At 35.6% G+C, this 21,583-nt stretch overlaps 1 protein-coding gene across 1 annotated transcript; it reads right to left on the reverse strand.

Annotated features, from left to right (window-relative positions):
* Positions 1 to 1,218: 1,218 nt before the first annotated feature.
* On the reverse strand, positions 1,219 to 21,286 carry LOC127075025 (ABC transporter B family member 2). Its single transcript, XM_051016462.1, has 10 exons — positions 20,986 to 21,286; positions 6,070 to 6,124; positions 5,817 to 5,992; positions 5,140 to 5,600; positions 4,471 to 5,002; positions 4,047 to 4,402; positions 3,530 to 3,945; positions 2,787 to 3,276; positions 2,148 to 2,560; positions 1,219 to 1,926 (listed from the first exon to the last, which is right to left on the reverse strand). The coding sequence occupies exons 1-10, from the start codon at positions 21,199 to 21,201 to the stop codon at positions 1,382 to 1,384; spliced, it is 3,660 nt and encodes a 1,219-aa protein (XP_050872419.1). The 5' UTR covers positions 21,202 to 21,286; the 3' UTR covers positions 1,219 to 1,381.
* Positions 21,287 to 21,583: the final 297 nt, after the last annotated feature.

Below are 21,583 nucleotides of genomic sequence, written 5' to 3' on the forward strand. Positions count from 1 at the left end.
CTCATACTCAGATGAGATACGTAGACAGTGGATGCGACATCCTTGCAAGTCATTTTCTTTTAACCTCCCTCTTAGTAAATAGTACCTTAGATAAACCTACACCCTTTAGACAAGAACAACAAGAGTGGATCCCATAGAGTACTACGGATGCGTAGGGGTGCTAATACCTTCCCTTCGCATAATCGACTCCCGAACCCAAGATTTGGTTGCGAGACCTTGTCTTTTCCTTTTTCTTCAGGTTTTCTTCGATCGTTTCCTTTCCCTCCTTTGGGATAAATAACGAACGGTGGCGACTCTTCTGTTTTCTTTTTTCGCCGGTTGTTTTTCGCGTTGCGACATCAAGCAACCTGCTTAGACGCAAGGAATTACAACTCAACAAACATGAGTTTTTATTTTTGGGCATGTGATATATTAAAATGGTTAGTATTTTAGACTTTCGAATTTCAAAAACAGTCTTCGAATTCTAAAATTTAGAAAACAGTTCGAAAAGTTTCTAAGAGGTGAAAAAGGAATTAGTTCAAATATTTATGCTCCTTTGTATTGTATGTCTTTTAAAACATTTGAAGTTAATTTTTTAGAGAGCATATATGCAAATAATCTCTTAGACTTTTTTTTTAGAGTTGAGAGGGAGGGAGGAGAGGGTTTTGAAAAAAGAGAAGAATTGAATAAATAGAATAGAAAGATTTAGGTGGGGAGAGTTTAATTTGATTCAAAAACCAAATTTTTCCTGATTTAGAAGAACTAAATTTTTTTATTGGAGGAGTGTTTGAAGGATTTTGGAGGACTTATAGAAATTGTTAAAATATAATTTATATTGTTATATTACTTAAAAAATTTAAAAATATTAATAATAATCACTCTTTTATTATTATTTACAAAATATTTTTTTCAAAAAATATTAAACATTTTTCTATATTTTTCTAAAAAACCGTTTTTCGAAACTCTCTTCCCCTCTCCTCCAAACTCCCGAACAAAGTCATAAGAAAATTTAAAGACCTCAAAACTCTTGTTTAATGTTTACCATCAATTATCAGTCTTGTATAAATTCACTTATTTTGTTGGCATGTTTTGTTGTTTAAGATAATTCTTAATAATATTTTAGAGTATAAGTAGAGCAATTGACTAGACAATATAAAAAAAGAATGAAAAGATGTTTCTATTATGATTGACTGATCTATGTGTTTAATATGAAAAACAAGTGTTAATTATAGATTCCTATGCTTTTTGATGAGAAATACATGATATTTTGTTGAAATGTAAATTTTCATATTAGATCTATAAAGTTGATCATAAAACAAATAACTTGAAAAGGGTTTTTACAACTGTGGTAGCAACTAGCAAACAATAAAGTGTTACTCATTTTGTACTGTTATCCAATACATTATGTAGCTGTTTGTTGTTGTAGGCTGGCTAGTTTGAAATAAGCTCCATCTATATTCTCTATAAGACTTGAATGAGTACCTTGTTCAATAATCTTTCCATCCTGCAAAACTGATATTTGATCTGCATTTCTTATTGTGGATAGCCTATGTGCCACAATAACTGTTGTTCTGTTTTGCATCAACTTATCTAAAGCTTGTTGAACAGCGCGCTCCGACTCTACATCTAGTGCGCTTGTTGCTTCGTCAAGAAGTAATATTTCAGGATTTCTCAAAATAGCTCTTGCAATGGCTACCCTTTGTTTTTGGCCACCGGATAGTTGAACTCCTCTCTCACCTGCTTTGGTTGAGTAGCCTTCAGGAAGTGCACTAATGAAATTATGAGCATTGGCCAGTTTAGCTGCTTCAATCACTTCTGATTCAGATGCTTCTTCTTTTCCGTAAAGAATGTTCTTGTAAATCGATGTTGCAAATAGAGCTGGTTCTTGTTGTACTAGACCAATGTGCTTCCTAAGCGATTTCAAATTCATTTCCTTGATATCTTTTCCTGTAAGAATTTCATCATCAACCATTGTTAAATGAATGTTTTACATTTATCCTAACCACCTACCATAGTTCTAAATTGCGCATTTGTCTGTGTTTTGCCACAATATCAAGGTTCACAGCGTAACCTCAATTCAGAACCATGGTGGTGACTACTTGCTCATTGACAGTACACACATGTATGGAATAAGAGAAATTAAATCATAAGTTGTTCACACATATTACCATCAATCATCACTTTTCCAGAAGTTGGATCATAAAATCTAAGTATGAGTGAGATTATTGAGCTTTTGCCAGAACCACTATGCCCAACCAAGGCAAGACTCTTCCCTGAAGGCACCATTAGATTGAAATTATCAAAAATAACAATGTTTGGTCTTGAAGGATAGCTAAAATTGATCTTTCTTAGCTCAATTGTTCCTTCCACTGTCATCAATTCTTCTCCAACATCATGCACTATTCCTGACTTTCGATCTATCATATCGAAAATTGATGAAACCATTTGATTCCCTTTCAAAAGGTCTGGTGCAAGTGCCAGTGTCTCTCCCATAGCCAGTGCAGTTACTATTAACACCATAAATGACTTCATGATTGATTTAAAGCTAGAAATTTCCTTTTCAATCAATACAGATCCATACCTGTAAAAGGTATATACATAATCCTCAGTACAACGAAAACTATGAATTACGGACATTGACACAGACACTAGCCTATGTGGCACCAACACTTCTAAATGAAGGCATGTCCACTGTCAGAGATGAACACGTCTTAACTATGAAGTGTCGGTGCTACATGGTAAGATGGATAAGACATTTATACTTTGATTTAAAGCAAATGAACAATTAAGGAAGCTAGAGATTGTACCACAAGGCTACGCCATACGATGAGAAAATAAAGAACTGGGAAATGCCATAAAATATGCCAGCAATTTGGCCTCGTTTGAACGAACGTTTGGAAGGCTCGACAAGCTCGTTAACATAAAGGTCAATAATCTTTTCTTCTGCACAAAATGCAGCCACAGTCCTTATATTACTGACAGCCTCCCCAGCTAACATGTTTGCTTTTAGATATGCTTTGCTTAGGTTACCACCGAATCCTTGCATGAAAAGTTTCTCACCAATGTGACCACTAATGATCAAAGGATATGTGGCCAAGACAACAAGTGTTATTCTCCAGTTCAAAATGAATGCAATGATAAATGAAGTAACAACGAGACCAACGTTCTGCAAGAGAATTGTAGAACGATCCACCACTATCGTTTTTAACAAAGTCGCATCGCTCTCTAAACGCGATGAAAGCACAGTGCTTGTGTTTCTTGTATCATCAAACCAACCAATTTCATTCTTCAAAATAGCTGCAGTTATATAAACAACATAAATTAGCGACAATTGACGACACCCCTGGAAAAAGAAGCTTGTAGTCGTCCTCATCATCCTAACGATTGAGACAGTGACATGGTTTATGCTGATTCGACAAAAATGAGGTAGATTTGAAGGCACAGATACTTGTTTTTCCCTGCTTTTGTCGAACCAGCATCAACCATGTCACTGTCTCAAGATAACAAACACACAAGTAAGTGTGATAAATAACAAGTTAATCAGAATTACCAGAAAGCATAATTTCTCTAACACGTAGCGTAAGTCGCTCTCCCATGATTCCAAAAGAAAGATGTTCAATGGAATAAGCAGTGATAGCTACAATCGCTGCTCCACAGAAGAGGAAAGCAATTTTTTTCACTTCATGTTGTGTGCTATCCCAATCCATGTAGTATGATACAAGAGCATGAGAGATTCCAAGAGCAAAAAGTGGCATAAGAGCACCAGTAACAAAAGCAGCCAAGGTTCCAAAAACTCCATAAGACCAATAAGGACCAATCATTGAATATAATCTTATCAATGAAACTGGCTTTGATTTTTCAATTCTTTCTGCTTCATCATCACATGCATGGCCAGTAGAGTCCTTATCTGAACGAAAACTACCACCAATAATCGATGTATGCGATGTTTCTCCTGCGTTCTTTATGCTACAATAAAAAACATAAGCTGAAAAAAAGCTGAAAACAACTGATGGACGTGTAAAATAATTTAATCCAGATAGGCCTTAAGAGATACAAATTTGAAGCACCTTGATGATTGTCCTAAGGAAGGATCCGAACAAGGATTGCCTTGAACAAGAGATACATAAACACTATTTGACTTGGAAATGAGCTCTTCATGATTTCCAGTTTCCACAATGCTCCCTTCTTTAACAACAGCTATCATATCTGCATTCCTAATGGTAGAAAGTCTATGTGCAACTATCACAGTTGTTCTACCGATCATGACACGATCAAGAGCCTCTTGTACACTTTTTTCAGACTCCGCATCCAAAGCACTAGTTGCTTCATCTAATAATAAGATAGATGGATTCTTAACTATAGCGCGAGATATCGCAATCCTTTGCTTTTGTCCTCCTGATAACTGTATCCCTCTCTCACCAACCTGTGAAAGAAATTCAATATCATCTCGTGAAGCAAAACCGTCTAACGAATTGGTTGAAGCATTATTACCTGAGTATCTAATCCATCAGGAAGATTGTTGATGAAAGAGTGAGCATCAGAAAGTTCCAAAGCGCGGTTTAGTTCTTCAGGTGTGGCGTCGTTTTTACCATACAATATGTTCTCCCTTATGGTTGTAGCAAAAAGTGCAGGCTCTTGATTAACTAGTCCAATTTGATGTCTAAGCCATTTTAGATCAAGTTCTCTTATATCATTTCTATCTAATAGAATTTGACCAGAAATTGGTTCATAGAAACGCTCAATTAACGAAATAATTGTGCTTTTTCCCGAACCACTTCCTCCTACAAGTGCCAAAATTTTACCAGAAGGAATCTCATGACAAAGATTGTTGAAAATAACAACATCAGGACGTGACGGATAGCTGAAACATACGTTAATAAATTGTATGTGACCGTCTATTTTTCTTAATTTTCGACCAGTTTTTGAGCTAACTTTGTCTCGACTTATCATCTCAAAAATAGGATACGCTGCTGATTTCGCTCTAACAAATGCAGAAATGTCTGGTGCTGCCTGCCCGAGTGACCTGAAAAGTTAAAAACAAAATAGTATTCATAGCGTAAAACACCTCAATAAACTCACAGTATGTTTGACAGAATCACGCGTGATTCTGTCAAACGTACCATGAGTCCAAACATACAGTCAAGTGTAAAAAAAACTTACAGGCCGGAGATAACAACATTGAGCATTGTAGTGAAAGCGACTCCACCATTGGCGATACCTTTGTGAACAACAATGCTGGTGAACCAAACAAGAAAAGCCCATGACAGAAAAAGAACACAATGCATAGAGCCTAGTCCAAGACCCTTTGCTAAACCTGCTTTTCTACCATTCTTATAAGTATTTCTCAAAGCTACTTTGTATGATATCACTGCTCTTTGTTCTCCTCCAAATGCTTGTACAGTTCTCACATTTCCTAACACTTCCTGAGCAATTTGACCAGCCCGCGTATACGATTTACGAACTTTCGCAATAAGACCGAACGAGACGTATGCATAAAGACCTCCGGCAATAGCAATCAAAGGAACAATCGCAAGTGTGACTAAACTAGTCTGCCAAACTTTGAAAAAACCGATTATAAAGCCGGCTATAAATCGGCTTATGTAGTGCATAAAGTTCCCAACCTGTAAGTTTAATGGAAAAACATGGTTCAAAATTGTATAACAAGGTCTAATTATGACCATGTTAATACACAATATAAATAAATGCTGGTATCAGGTATTGAACTTTAGACCGGAAGTTTACATCTCTTTTAACTCAACTAACACATATCAGTTGAACTAACTCACAAACTCAATTATGGCCGAGTTTATTGACAATTAGAATGTTTGCATGTGTACCTTCTCGGATAATGCTTCTTGAACAAATATGATGTCAGTTGTAATAGAAGAAATAACTTGTCCAGTTGATGGTTCAGTATCAAAAAGACTTATGTCTTGGTTCAACATTGATCTTAAATATGCCATCCTCATTTTTGCAGCTTGACGTTCTCCAGAATGCATCCAACAAGCTACTTCTGTGGATTTTAATTCAACATTATTCAAATATTTTATCTTGGTGAGTATGAGTACTACTGTATGTTTAAAGTCATACCAGCCCATGATGAAAACAATATTACTATACTTAGATACACAAAATCCAACGCATACTGCACATTCACAAACAGATAGAATATTAAAGTTATATTTATTTAAAAAAATTATAAACAGAAAAGTAATTGCCTGAAAAATAGTATACTAAATAGAATAGTATTAGAGAGGAAAGTTAGTTAAGGAATTTAGGAGGTAGTTATGAATGTTTCAACAGTGTATATATGTGATTGCTTAGAGCTTCATTTGAGAAATGTGAAAATATCATACAAAGTGCAAGTAGAGTTTGCTCTCTTTTCATCTCTTCACCATGAATGCTTACGATCATAGAATCATGTATTCATATTTGTGGAAATACAAGAGATTAAGAGATATTTGAATAAACCGAATATTTTAAAAAGTATTATGGAGACTTTATTATATATAGAGAGATTACAACTAGTTACATGATATAGTCGATGTGAGACTATTCTATATACAAATATTCTTAACACTATATATTTACAAATATTAACACCCCCTCAAGCTTGAACATATAAGTCAAATGCATCAAGCTTGTTACATATATAATTAATTCTGAGACTTCGCATGGATTTTGTAAACACGTCTGCCAATTGATCATTAGAGTTGACAAAGCTTGTGAGGATGTCACCTGACTCGATCTTCTCTCTGACAAAGTGACAGTCTATCTCAATATGTTTGGTCCTCTCATGGAAGACTGGATTTGAAGCAATGTGCAGCGCAACTTGATTATTACAAATAAGTGTCATTGGTCTTGCTTCTTTAATTTAAAGTTCCTTGAGCAACTGTTTTAACCAAATAAGTTCACATGTTGTCATTGTCATGGTCCTATACTCTGTCTCGGCGCTTGATCTTACAACTACGTTTTGTTTCTTACTTTTTTAGGATATAAGATTTCCTCCAACAAGTACACAATACCCAGAGGTGGATCATCTATCAATTGGTGACCCTGCCCAATAGGCATCAGAGTATCCAACTATATGAGTATGTCCTTTATCTTCATACATTAGACCTTTTCCTAGAGCACATTTGATGTATCTCAGAATTCGGATAACAACATTCATGTGTTCATGACAAGGGGAATTTAAGAACTGACTTACCACACTGACTGCAAAAGAAATGTTTGGACGAGTGACTCTAAAATAATTCAACTTTCTAACCAATCTCCTATACCTTCCTGAGTCAAATAAAAGGCTCCCCTTGATTGGATAGTAGTTTGACACTTGGATCCCTAGGAGTATCAACTGATTTAACATTCAACAAACATGTTTCTTCCAAAATATCCATAGCATATTTCCGCTGAGAAATCACCAAACCATCTTTAGATCAGGCTACCCCAATACCTAAGAAATAACAGAATTTACCAAGATCTTTTGTTTAAAATTGATTCGAGAGATGTTGTTTTAACTGGAGTATACATTGCTGATCATTACCAGTTATGACAATATCATCTACATACACAATAAGATAAATACACCCTTGGGATGAGTGACGATAAAAAACAAAATGATCAACTTCACTATGGACCATACCAAATTGTTGTACTATAGTGCTGAATTTGTCGAACCAAACTCTCGGAGATTGCTTAATAAAGAGACCTGTGTAACCTACACACCATATTCAATGACTCCCTCTGAGCAACAAACCCAGGTGGTTGCTCCATATATACTTCCTCTTCAAGATCACCATGTAGAAAAGCAATTTTGATGTCATGTTGATGAAGAGGCCAATGTCGAATGGCTGCAATGGCTAGAAGAAGTCTAACAGATGCCATCTTGGCTACATACGAGAAGGTATCACTATAATTCAATCCAAAAATCTGAGTGTATCCTTTGGCTGCCAAACGATCTTTAAATCGATCAATCTTACCATATGAACCAACCTTCGACGTATAAAGGCAACGATAACCTACTAAAGATTTCCCAGGGGGTAGAGGAACCCGTTCCAAGGTACCACCTCTTTGAAGAGCACACATTTCAACAATCATTGCTTGCCTCCACTCAGGGTGAGATAAAGCTTCACCTGAAGTTTTAGGAAGAGAAACAGAAGACAAAGAAGATAAACAAGTATACTACAAAGGGGAAAGAGGATGATAACATAAATCAATATAATGTGGAGAAGGATTTCGTGTTACCTTTTTGAAGGGAAATTGGAAGATCGGACTCAGGTTGCAGGATCGGATTCGGTGATGGCGGAAGCGTCGAAGGAGAGTCTGCAATAACCTCAGGGACAAGTCTGACCTCGGAGACAGGAACGACATGCGTTGTGTGACGAAGCTGATATGTTTGAAGTGGTCTAGAAGTTAAGGGGTCAAGAGCCATAGATTGATGGGGGATAATGGTAGACGGGACATTAATAACTGCCGGAAAAGGTGTGAGAGTACTTTCTTGAATGGGTTATGGAGTTACGTGATTGAACTCGAAATATGGAACATACTCAAAGAAGGTAACATCGTCCGATATGATGTATCATTGTAGAGTATGTGAATAACAATGATAACCTTTTTGGGATCGATGATAACCAAGAAAGACACACTTTAGTGATCGAGCTAATAGCTTATCAAGACCAGGAGAGAGATTGTATACAAAACATGTGGATCTGAAGACTCGGGGAGGAATTGGGAAAAAAGATTGAATGAGGGATTTTATTGTTAAGGATAGATGAGGGCATGCGATTTATAAGGTAACATGTCGTTGGCACAACATCCCCCTAAAACTGAAGTGGAACATTACCATGGAGAAGTAGGGCCGAATGGTTTTTACGAGATGCCGATTTTTGCGTTCGGCTACCCTGTTTTGTTGAGGTGTGTGAGGGCAAGATGTTTGGTGGAGAATACCATTGCATGACATAAAGTTTTGAAATAGTTGGGATGAATATTCATGGGCATTGTCACTTCTTAAAGTATGGATAGACACACCGGATTAAGTTCTTATTTCTTGATAGAATTGTTCAAAGATAGTAAATAATTCATATCTATTCTTTAAAAATAACCACGTGCAACGTGAAAAATCATCAACAAAGGTGACAAAATACCTAGACTCAGGAGTAAAGACATCACGCGAGGGACCCCAAACATCGGTGTGAACTAAAGCAAAAGGGAACGAAGCTCGTTTATTGACTCGATTGGGAAACTGACCATGAGTCTGTTTCCCTAACTGACACGACTCCCAATGTATATTAGATACCTCCGATAAATTTGACACCAACTTATATAGTTTAGAAAGACTGGGATGAACTAACTGAGAATGGATAGTGAGTGGAGAATCTTTGGTTGAGCATGTCTAATATGACACTGAGAGATGATAAAGGCCTTGAGACTCACATCTGACGCCACTCGTCTGTCCCGAACTTTGATCCTGCAGGGTAACATTATTGTTAGTGAAAGTAACACTATAATCAAGAGAAGGAGTTAAATGACTGACTGAAAGTAAATTAAATGGACAACTAGGTACATAGAGGACAAAAGTAACAGAGAGAGAAGGTAGAATTTGAACAGTACCAATCCTTTCGGATCGGGTTTGAGAACCATTTCCAGAAGCTATAGTAGGTAAGAAACCACATGTAGAGAGGGAAGAGATTTTTTTTAATTACCGGTAACATGATCAGGCGCACCAGAATCAAGGACCTAAGGTCCAAGAGAAGATGATTGAGAGAGACAAGCAGACGAATTACCAGTGTGTGCTACCGAAGCAGTATAATCTAAGTTCTGATAATTCTGATACCACCTAAAGAAATCATCGTAGTTTGGAGTAAATTTATGAGGAGTAGCCATGAGTATCTGAAGAGAGAAAGTATCACGTGAACCAGGTGAAAAAGGATCTGAAATAGTTGCACTATGCAGAGTGGGGCGGTGAAAAAATTGTCGGGATTGGTCGCCGGTGAAAAGTGGGGAACGGTTGGATCGGAGGAGGCGCTTCTGCCGGTAGGGTTAGTTTGATGGAAGGTCATCGGGAACAAGAGCGAAGACGGAGGCAGTGCGGTGGTGACTGGAGAACTTTGAAAACTGATGTCGGAATGAGTCACGACAGTGTATGGAAGGCAAACCGGAGTTATGACACGGTTTGCCTAAAATTTCTCACCGAAAGATAGTGGGTCAACCGAGTAAAGCATGGTGTAGGATTGTCTCTCAGTAGGATCTGGATACCATGTTGAAATACAAGAGACTAAGAGACATTTGAATGAACCGTGTGTTTTGAAAAGCACTACAAAGACTTTATTATATATAGAGAGATTACAACTAGTTACATGATATAGTCGATGTGCGACTATTCTATATACAAATATTATTCACACTATATATTTACAAATATCAACAATACTGATCAAACATGGTATCATATGTCTAAGGGTACCATAATCTTACCGCTTCATTAATCATTCTTCATCATCATCAACAACAATAATCAAAGTTCTCAGTTTTAGAGAAACTGAGTTCATCATCGTAGGCAAGATTCACATAAAAGTTACATCAATCAAGATTCAAAGAAGCTCATCATCCTGCTTCAAATTAGATCCTCATTGGTATTCATAGAATCATCAATGGTGGTGGATCTTGACACTTCACCATAAAGTGTGATCATGAAGTGAAAACTTCACAAGTTACTTCAAAGCTAATGGCGTTTACATGTTCGGCTAACACATCCGCTCTAAAACTCTCTATTAAGCTTCAAGAAAATAAATTTTTGTCATGGAATCAACAAGTTAAGGGTGTGATACTTTCACACAAACTGCACAACATCATTGTAAACCCTCAGGTTCCACCAATGTTCAAGTCTGAAAATGATAGAATTGTGAACATCGTGTCCGAAGCTTATGAATCATGGATCGTGAAAGATCAAGCTTTATTCACATGGTTGCTATCAACAATTTCAGAGTTAGTGCTTCTTAGAGTACTCTCGTGCAAGCATGCATGTGAGGTATGGGATAAGGTTCACAAGCATTTCAATTCACAAAAGAAAGCTCGTGTTCATCAGCTTCGCGCAGAGTTAAAGATGAGCAAGAAAAGTACCAGGACAATCTCATAATTTGTGCTTCGAATTCAAGCAATTGAAGATTCACTCATGGCCATTGGTGATCCAATCTTGGAGCGTGACTAAATTGATTTATACTTCAGGGTCTATATGAGGAATACAATCCTTTCATCATGGCGTTTTAGCCAAAACTGAACCAATGGACATCTATCCGGTGGAAGCGTTATTGTATGTTCAAGAAGCTCAACTGGACAAATATCGTTAAGAACTTACTACTCCTAGTGCCACAACCAATGTAGCTCAAGGTGTTGGTACTTCTCACTGTACTAGAAATGCTAACTCATGTGGTTCAAATCAATATTCTCGTGGTAGAAGTGAACTTGTTTGAGGAAGAGGTCGGGGTAGACAAAACTACGTTAGGGAAATCGTCCAATATGTCAGATGTAAAATAAAGATGGCCATGATGTGATGGATTGTTGTCATAGTTTTGATGAATATTTTAAACCAACAGATTCCGATTCCCGAGCTCAAGCTTTAACATCCACCAACATATGCAATGCTCAAGAAGGTGGTAAGAGTCAAGACACATCATCTACACCAGCAACTGCTTATCTGGCTCATCAAGACCAATTATAGATACCACAAGAAGTGAAATCACAAGCATGGTTTGATGATTGAGGTGCATCTCACCATGTTACTTCTAGCCATTCAAATTTGCAATATATTAAGTCAACACATTGGACCAAATAAAGTTGTTGTTGAAAATGGTCATTACTTAGAAGTTAAGTCAGCAGGAAACACACAATTTCAATATAATATTGTGTTAAATTCCTTCCTAAAATTAGTTGGTTTATTGCATGTGTCTAACATAACCAGAAATCTCATGCCAGTTTCCAAATTTGTCAAAGATAATCATGTCTTTTTTTAATTTCATCCTAACGAGTGCTTTGTGAAATCCCAAGCATTTAAACAAGTGTTGCTTGAAGGATTCTTAAATGAAAATGGGTTATATTACTTCAACAATCTGACATTGGCATCTTCAAAGTGTAACTTGAGTCACAAATCAAATACTTTAGGTCCTATAGCCAATAATGTTCTTTTTTCCAATAAGCATATCAATAGGGATCAACTAGATAAACTAGATCCGACTAGATTATCAATGTGGCATGCTAGATTAAGACATGCTCACCTTAAGGCCATTCATAGGATTTTGTAGTTGTGTAAATTTTATTTCAATAATAAAGAACCATTTGTATTTTTCAACTCTTGTGGTCTTGGGAAAGCACACAAGTTATATGCATCATTGTCCAAAAAATAAACACATAACTTTATTTAAACTTGTACGCACCGACTTATGTGGACCATCATTTACACCTTCAAGTAGTTGATAGTCATACTATATATTGCATTTTTAGATGTTTTTTCAGGTACACATGGATCTACTTACTCAAGCATAAAAGTGATGCACTAAGTGCATTCAATATGTTTCAGAGCTATGTTATAACTCAGTTCAATGCCAAGATCAAGGCAATTCAATCAGATTTTGGTGGAGAATTCAGGACATTTACTAAATTGCTTAACGAATAAGGTATCCTCCACGGACTGACATGCTCCCCTACTTGTCATCAAAATGGTACAATTGAGAGGAAGCATAAACAAATTGTGGATATGTGCCTCAGTTTGCTAGTACATGCCTCCATGCCAATCAACTTCTGGGATCATAGATTTACTACTACAGTATACTTGATAAACAAACTTCCTATTAGTGCTTATCAAGATTACAATTAACCTTATTAAGTAGTCTTGAACAAACAACCTGAGTATGATGCAATCAAGTCCTTTAGGTCTGAATACTTTCCTTTACTAAAGCCATATAACAAAAACAAACTGCAGTTATAAGCACTCAATGCATATACTTGAGAATCTAACCAACTCACCAAGGCCACAAGTGTCTCAATTTGGAAGGAATGGTTTTTTCATTTCCAATGATGTTACCTTCAATGAAGTTGAGTTTCCTTGCAGGATAAGTTTCCTCAAATATGATGATCTATCACAATCTCAACCAGGCCAATCAACCTAAACTACAATCTTGATGTTGTTTTTACTTAAAGTTACTTCTTATTCAAAGTTAAGCCAAGTTGCACCTATTCTAGTGTCTCCAAGTCCCAACACATCCTTGAAGCCTGCAGACACAACTACTCCATCTAAAGACCACAATCTATTACCTGATGCACAACATCAACACACACCATTTGGACCAACTCAGTTATTACCTGAAGAATTACTAAGTGATTCCTCACATGTGTCAAACATTTTTCGGACTGCACCTAGTACATCTACTCCACCTATCATACCTCAGTCACCATCTATGTCAGTTGAACCTATATGTCAACTCTATGCCACAGTCTCACAATCTAGTGAGTTACCTATTGGTACCTTAACCAAATCCTCTAAATCATTCTCTCCATCCTTTCACACACACAATAATCAGGCCTCTCTTCTAGTGAATAACCATTCTATGTTTAGTAGGAAAAAAAATCAAGAAATCCAAACATAAAGCCTTCCTAGTTCACTAAGAACCAACTATAGCCAAGCAAGCTCTAGCTCAACCTGAATGGTTTCAAGCCATAAAAAATGAATATGACTCACTCATCAAGAATAGTATATAGGTTTTGACAACATTACCACCATATAGGAAGACAGTTGGATACGAGTGGGTATTTAAAGTTAAGGAGAAGGCAAATGGAAGCATATATAAATGAAAAGCACAACTAGTGGCTAAAGGCTTTCATCAACAACACGAATTTGATTTCCACAAGACATTTTCACCAATTGTGAAACCTACCACAATTCGAATCATACTCACTCTAGCAATCAATTGCAAATGAAAGGTCCAACAAATAGATATCAACAATGCTTTCCTCAATGGATATCTTCAACATGAGGTGTACATGCAATAACCATCGGGGTTCCTTGAAACAAATGCTACATTGGTATGTCAACTGGAGAAAGCCATCCATGGCTTAGAACAGGAACCTCATGCTTGGTATGAGAAGCTCCATCAGGCTTTGCTGCAATTTGGATTTGTCTCAAGTCAATGTGTTCATTATCTCTTCATCTATAATCATCGCAATGTCATAATGTATGCACTAGTTTATGTTGATGATATACTTCTTACAGGGTCATCATCTTCTTTACTTCATACACTTATCAACATGTTGAATGATAAATTTGCTCGTAAGAAGCTAAGAATCCCTCAATATTTTATGTGCATTGAAGCCCAATACCAGACCAATGGATCCATTCTTCTCACAAAAAAAATTATATTCGGGACTTTCTAGATAAAGTCAACATGATTGAAGCAAATGGTATTAGTACTCCAATATTTAACACCTATAAATTGAGCAAGCATTGAGATGACAAGCTATTAGATCCTTTCATGTATAGATCTACAGTCTGTGCATTACAATATGTAACTTTGACTCAACCAGACATTGCATTTTGTGTCAATAAAGCAATGCCAATACATGTCTGATCCTCATGAATCCCATTGGAGTCTGGTGAAACGTATGATCAGATACTTAAGTGGCACGATCACTCATGGACTTCTCCTAACTCTAACAACATTGGTTCACAAGTTCTCACTACAAGCATATTGTGACTCTAACTGGGTGAGTGATCCTGATGACAAATGCTCAACTTCAGGATCGTCTATCTATCTTGAGCAAAATCTGGTTGCGTGGAGTTTCAAGAAATAATCTCTTGTAGCGCATTCTAGCACAAAAGCGGAGTACGGGGTGTTGGCGCATACAACTTCATAGGTGTTATAGATTGAATCATTGTTTAAAGAACTGATCATTCCTTATCTTCCACCAACACTTCTTTGTAGAAACTTAGAGGTGCCATGCTATCACATTACCTAATTTTGCATGCACGCACAAAACACAATGAGTTGGATATTCACTTCGTATGTGAATGAGTTGCTGCGCAAAAGCTCCAAATTGAATATTTTATGACGCATGCACAAATTGCGGACATCCTTACCAAAATTTTATCTACTAGTATCTTTGTTAGTTTTAGAGACAAACTAAAGATAAACTTTTTCAAACCACCATGAGTTTGAGAGGGAGTACTAGAGATAAAAGTTAGTTAGGAAAGTTAGGAGATGGTTATGGATGTTTCAATAGTGTAACTAACTCCAATACAATTGTATATATGTGAATCCCTAAAGCCTCACTTGAGTAATGTAAAAATCTCATACAAAAAGAAAGTAGAGCTTGTTCTCTTATCATCTCTTCACCATGAATGCAAACCTTAATAGAATCATGCATTCATACTCATCAAACAAATAATCTAGTTAGATTTTACAAATAGATAAGTGATGTAAAACAAGAGGAGGGATACGTGCATCTTAAAAAGAAGGGCTTGTTGTTTAACTTTTTGACAAGAGGTTTGACTTCTACACTATGAAATACATATTTACGAGAATCTAAAAGATTGTTGCGGGTTTTGATTTTTTAGACATCTACAATGATTATTTTCATGGTTAACTTTGATTTAGTGCATGTTTGATTTAGCGGAACATAATGAAAAATCACGGTGAAAATTCCTGGTAGCATAGAAGTTCTATTTTGTAGCTTCTCCTTTTCATGGTGAAATGTTATGTAAACATACGGTGGCGGTGAAAATAAGTTATACCAAACATGATATTAAAGGAAGGTTAGATCAAGGTCATTGAAGGAGACTATTGAATGGTGTTTAATCACTATCCTAGTGTCTGAAAATGGTATGTTGAATTTATTTGTTGTATTGAAACAAATGATTGTACTATGATTTGAATTTGTTTTAAGGATTTTGAATCTTGTATTTTATGATGAAAATGTGTTGTTGGCAAGGTTGGTCGCAACACTCTAAATGGAGAGAGAGAGAGAGAGAGAGAGAGAGAGAGAGAGAGAGAGAGAGAGAGAGAGAGAGAGAGAGATCAAATTATTCATATATAAAACAAGTAATAGGATATGTGAATGTATGCATAGTTGAGATTAACATATAACATTATTAAAGGTAAGTATATATAAAAGAGGTGGCTTGGAGAACAAGTAACAAAAAAATAACAAACTACCCTAATAATTAGTGAACCATAATTGTCAATTAATAAAGCAGTTATATAGTTCAATACCCCCTAAAGCTGGAGCATAATCAAATGAGATTCCTAGCTTGGAAAGAATAAGAGAAAAAGGATAGGGATCAAAAGCATTAGTTAAAATGTTTGTAAGCCGTGCATAGTTAGGGATTGGTAGAAGTTGAAATAGCTAGAAATGAGTTTTTCTTGTAAGACATGGAAATCAATCTTGATATGTTTTTTTGTTCATGAAAGATGGAAGTGGCTGCAATGTGACGTGCAAATTGGTTATCAGAATATAACAGTGTAGAGGGTGAAGTCAACATTGAGGTCTTGTAATAGATAAGTTAACCACAGTAATTCACAAATTATGGATGCGAGATCCCGATATTCAGCTTCTGAGGAAGATGTTAAACCATATGATGGAGCACCTCGTGTCATTGCATAAGGCCCAATAAGAGTCGCCGAAGGCTTTGAGTTGAAGCGTAGAGTCTGAAGAGAAGAACAATCCTTGTGAAGGGGACTGCTTGAAGTATCTCAGGACCCTATATGAAGCTTGGAGATGAGGTAACGTAGGGGAAGACATAAATTGATTGAGTTGCTGAACGTTGAAGCTTAAGTCAGATTGTGTGGTGCATAGGTAAATGAGACGACCAATGAGTCTGCGATAAGTTGTAGCATCAGTGGGAGGTGAGTCATCAATAGTTTTGTATTTGTGTAATTTTGTCATAGGAGTAGGGGATGATTTGGATATAAGAAGACACGTGTCATGGATCAATTCGAGTGCATATTTGCATTGACAAATGGATATGCCGAGAGGAGAATGCATGACTTCAAGGCTTAGAAAGAAACGCAAGTCACAAAGATCCTTGATTTTGAAATTTGTGTCAAGAATAGTCTTGAGTGTTTGAATACTGTCAATATTATTTCTAGAAATTATTAAATCATCGACAAAAATAAGAATGATGATGCATTTACAACCATGGAAATGAATGAAAAGAGAATGATCAGATGCAGATTGCTTGTAATGCAAGGAAACAAGCAATGAGGAAAATTTCAAAAACCATTCTGCTGGCCTGTTTTAATCCATAAAAAGACTTTTGAAGTTTTCATACAAGGTTAAGATTGGAGGGAATTAAGCCTGGAGGTGGTGTCATGTAAACATCTTCCTCGAGATCTCCTTAGGGGAGCCTGATAGTTGTCATCTTAGCAACCAGTGAAAATGTGTCCATGCAATTGATTCCCTCAGTTTGTGTGTAACCTTTTGCAAACAATCGGGCTTTGTGTCATTCTATAGAACCATCAACATTTCTCTTGATCTTATACACCCATTTACATCCAATTGGCTTCTTATTTTGAGTTAATAGGGATCATGATCCAAGTTTGATTATGTTGTAGGGCCTTAAGTTCAATGAGCATAGCCTGATTCTATCAGTCATTTGAGAAGCTTGTTTGAATGTAGTTGGTTCAGTTTGAGAGATGACATAATGAATGTAGTGATTAGAGTCAACTGGAGGATGATGATTGTTGGTATAATGTTGAATAAGGTAGATAATGGTATGTGTAGGGTTGTGTTGAGAAGAAGTAAAGTTATTCCACACAAAGTCTTCAAGATGTTTTCGTTTTTGAATTATTCTATTGGAGATTCTGGAAACAATAGGTAGTTGGATAGAGGATGAAAGTTTGTTGTCAGGAGGTTGAAAATCTTTGGATGTGTCTTTGTCAAGGGGTTGAGTAGGTGAATATAAGGTGTTAGACTGTATAGGTGTGCTGGGAATTTAAGATGGTTATGGAGAAATAACCGGATTTGTAGGTGAAGTATGACACATGAAGTCCTTAGGTGTATCTAAAAAAGGAAGGTCATAGTCTATAACTTTGGAATTGGTGGAAGAGTCATTGGTGTAAAGTTAGTTGAAAGGGAAGACATGCTCATAAAATGAAACATTTCTAGTTAAAGATATTTCTCGGCTAGATAAATTCATGAAAATGAAGCCTTTAATACCTTGTTTGTAACTAAGGAACATGCACTTGGAATCTCGAGCATCCAATTTTTAGCACCCTAGTATTATAGTTAAAACATACACAAAACATCCAAAGACCTTGATGGAGTCATAATCCAGAAGAGTACCATGTAAATTTTCATTGGGGTATTTGGCACTGGTGAAAGGAGAAGGAAGTTGTTGATGAGGAATATTGCATGATTGACAATGAAATTCCAGAAAATCTTTGGAAGATTCAATTGAAACACGATGGCTCTAGCCAGATTCAGAATGTGTCTATGTTTTCTTTTTGCTACAACATTTTGTTGTAGTGTTTCGATGCACGTTCTTTGATATATGATGCCCTTGTGTTTGAAGTAGTCGTGCCTCAAAAATTATTTGTCATTGTTGGATCTGATTTGTTTAACATGCTTGCTGAATTGGTTGTAAACATAAGTGATAAATTGCACAATTAAGAGCATAGCTTCAGTTTTAGATTTCATTAGAAAGATCCAAGTGTCTCTTGTAAAGTAATCTACAATAGCTAGAAAGTAAGAGTGATAATGGATAAATGAGGGTGGAAATTGCCCCTATATATCCATGTGAATTAGTTCAAATGCTGAAGTAGATTTAATTGTGCTTAACGCAAAGATTGTTCCAAAATGATGCAAGAACAATGATAAAAAAAATAAGATTGCGTCTATTGTGAGCAGATAATTAAGAAGAAGAAAGAAGACTGCATGTAAATTCATGAACATATAAAACATGGTGAAGTGTTAAGTGTTTATTCAATGTAATTATGTAATAGTGTCATATATTTTGGAGAGAATGTGAGAACCATTAGGTAATTTGATTGTGATGAGATTAACGGAATGATATGAATAGAAAATATTGAGAGAATAGCAGATGTGATTTGTTTCACATGTGTCAATGATCCAACTATTGTTGAATGAACTTACATTAGTATGGATTAAAGAGTGATGCAAACATGATGAAGAGGCGTGAATGATGACAATCCAAATATTTAAATTCTTCAGATTGGTTAAGAAGATATACTAGTTTGTTGTACATAGCTGAGCTAATTTCCACTTTGTCATCTTGGTAGTCAGCATTTGTGGATGAAGAATGTTGATGCTCATAGGGGTTATCAACATTGTTGGTGAGACCTGTTTTGTCTTTGAAGCGAAAACCCAGTGGAAAACCATGTTTGAAATAACATGTATCAATAATGTGTCATGTTTGACCACAAATGAGGTTTGCCACGACCTTTGTTTTGCTTAGGTAAAAAGTTGTTATTGTATGACAGATTGTGTGTTTGACCCATGAGAATGTTGGAGTTATCAGAAGGATAATTGGAGGTTAATTGGCATTCTTATTGTAAGATCGAAGAAAAAACTTTAGAAACATCGGGGAGAGGCTCGATCATGAGGATTTGTGATTTTATATTGTTGAAACTATCATTCAAACCTTTCAGGAAACATATAACGTATTCCATGTCACATTGTTTCTTGATGGTTGCGTGTGCACTGCACCACAAGTGCACGTGGGAAGAACTCTAAGGGTTTCCAGATCCTCCCAAAGAGGTTTTAACTCATTGAAATACACCGTCATCGATTTCTCACCTTGGCTCATGTAATGGATTTGTTGAAAAAGATCAAATAACCGAAAATGGCCAGTCTTGGAGAAGCGGTTATGGAGATCCGTCCAAAGTTGAGAAACATTGTCCACGTAAATGGTGCTTTGAGCGATATCCAGAGAAAGAGATGTTGAGATCCATGCAAGAACGATATTATTGCATCATTTCCAAGTGTCGAAGAGCATGTCATTTTCCGATGGAGCTGTGATTTTACCATTTATGAATTTAATCTTGTTCTTGCTCAAAAGTGCATGTTTCATGGATCGGCTCCAAGACTCATAGTTGTTCTTCGATAATGGTGGTGTAACAAGAATGGTGCCTGGATTCTTAGCGGGATGGAGGTATTAAGGACTCGATTCATCAAGAGCTAGGTTCTTGATTGTAGAATTTGTGTTGTTTCGTGTTGTATCGTTGTTGGTTGTTGATGAATCTTCATGATCATGAATATCCATGATCGAAGATGTGTATAAAGCTCAAGAATGAGTGATAATGAAGAAGGTACAACTACTATTATAAATTTAATTGTTGATCATAATAACTTTTTGATATTTGCTCCTAAGTTTAATAAAAATACTATGCATATTCAAGCAAGCAAGAACTCCTATAATACGTTTATTAATTATTTAATAAATAATCTTGTTGAAGTTTATTTATTATAGATTTAGATGTTTTGATCTCCTAACTTCTTTTTTATCTTTTGGTTAGATTTTTTTTAATGTCTTTTAATTTTTATTTGTCTCTTTGACATAGATTTGAATTGATTTTAATGTTTTTATTCTAGCTTTGGTTCTAGTCCCCTAGGCTTTTATTTTTTTTATTTTTTTAATATATTTTATTTTTTTATTTATAAAAAAATGAAAAACTAAGTCAATATATAGTTATCGGATGTTAAGCTTAATATTTAATAATTTTTTATTATAAAAATGAATTAAATAAATCTAACATTTAAATTTTATATATATATATATATATATATATATATATATATATATATATATATATATATATATATTATAAAATGAATTAAATAAATCTAACATTTAAATTATATATTTTTTATTTTTTTATATTTTAAGAAAATTTGCTTCACCCAACAAAACAAGATATACTAATATATTATTATTTGTTATTCTAAAATATCTATATAATAAAGAGTATAATCATGATGCAATGACAGTATCTAAAGAATACATACCTCTGCAACTTGGTGAGAAGCTTCTTTGGGAAAAAGGTAAGCCAAACCAATGACATTAATAATTTTTCCAAAGAAGATAAAGAAAACAGGCACAGATGCACCATGAATGCATGCTCCAACAGATCCAACGGCCATTAAGACATAATCGTAGAAGTCAGCAAATGAGAAAAGCTTCAGCAATGGAACTTTTCTCCCTCTTGAACCACGTTTTGACATAATTGAATTCTGAGATGAGTTGTGAGAGATAGAAAGCTTCACATTCTTGTTTGTAGTTATATTATAACTTAGCTAAGAAGAAATGAGATTATGAGTTTGGTGTTTATACTTGTTTGTTTCTGCGATTTTTCTTAGATTCTAAGAAAATTAATTGTACTACTATTAACTATCTCACAAATTTGAGTAACTTTTTTCTTACGTAAAATTAATGTAAATTCACACACCAAACAATAATGTGAATTCATCCGTAAGTGAGAGGGAGCAATTGTCACGACACTTTTTTTTCATTGATCAAAACGACATTGGATTTAATAAAAAAACTTCATGTGAAACATTTGCTTCTTTGACTTTTTGACTTCTCATGAGTTTCACTCCCTCGCAG

Source organism: Lathyrus oleraceus, chromosome 4, assembly GCF_024323335.1.
Source record: "Lathyrus oleraceus cultivar Zhongwan6 chromosome 4, CAAS_Psat_ZW6_1.0, whole genome shotgun sequence".
Classification (NCBI taxonomy): Eukaryota; Viridiplantae; Streptophyta; class Magnoliopsida; order Fabales; family Fabaceae; genus Lathyrus; species Lathyrus oleraceus.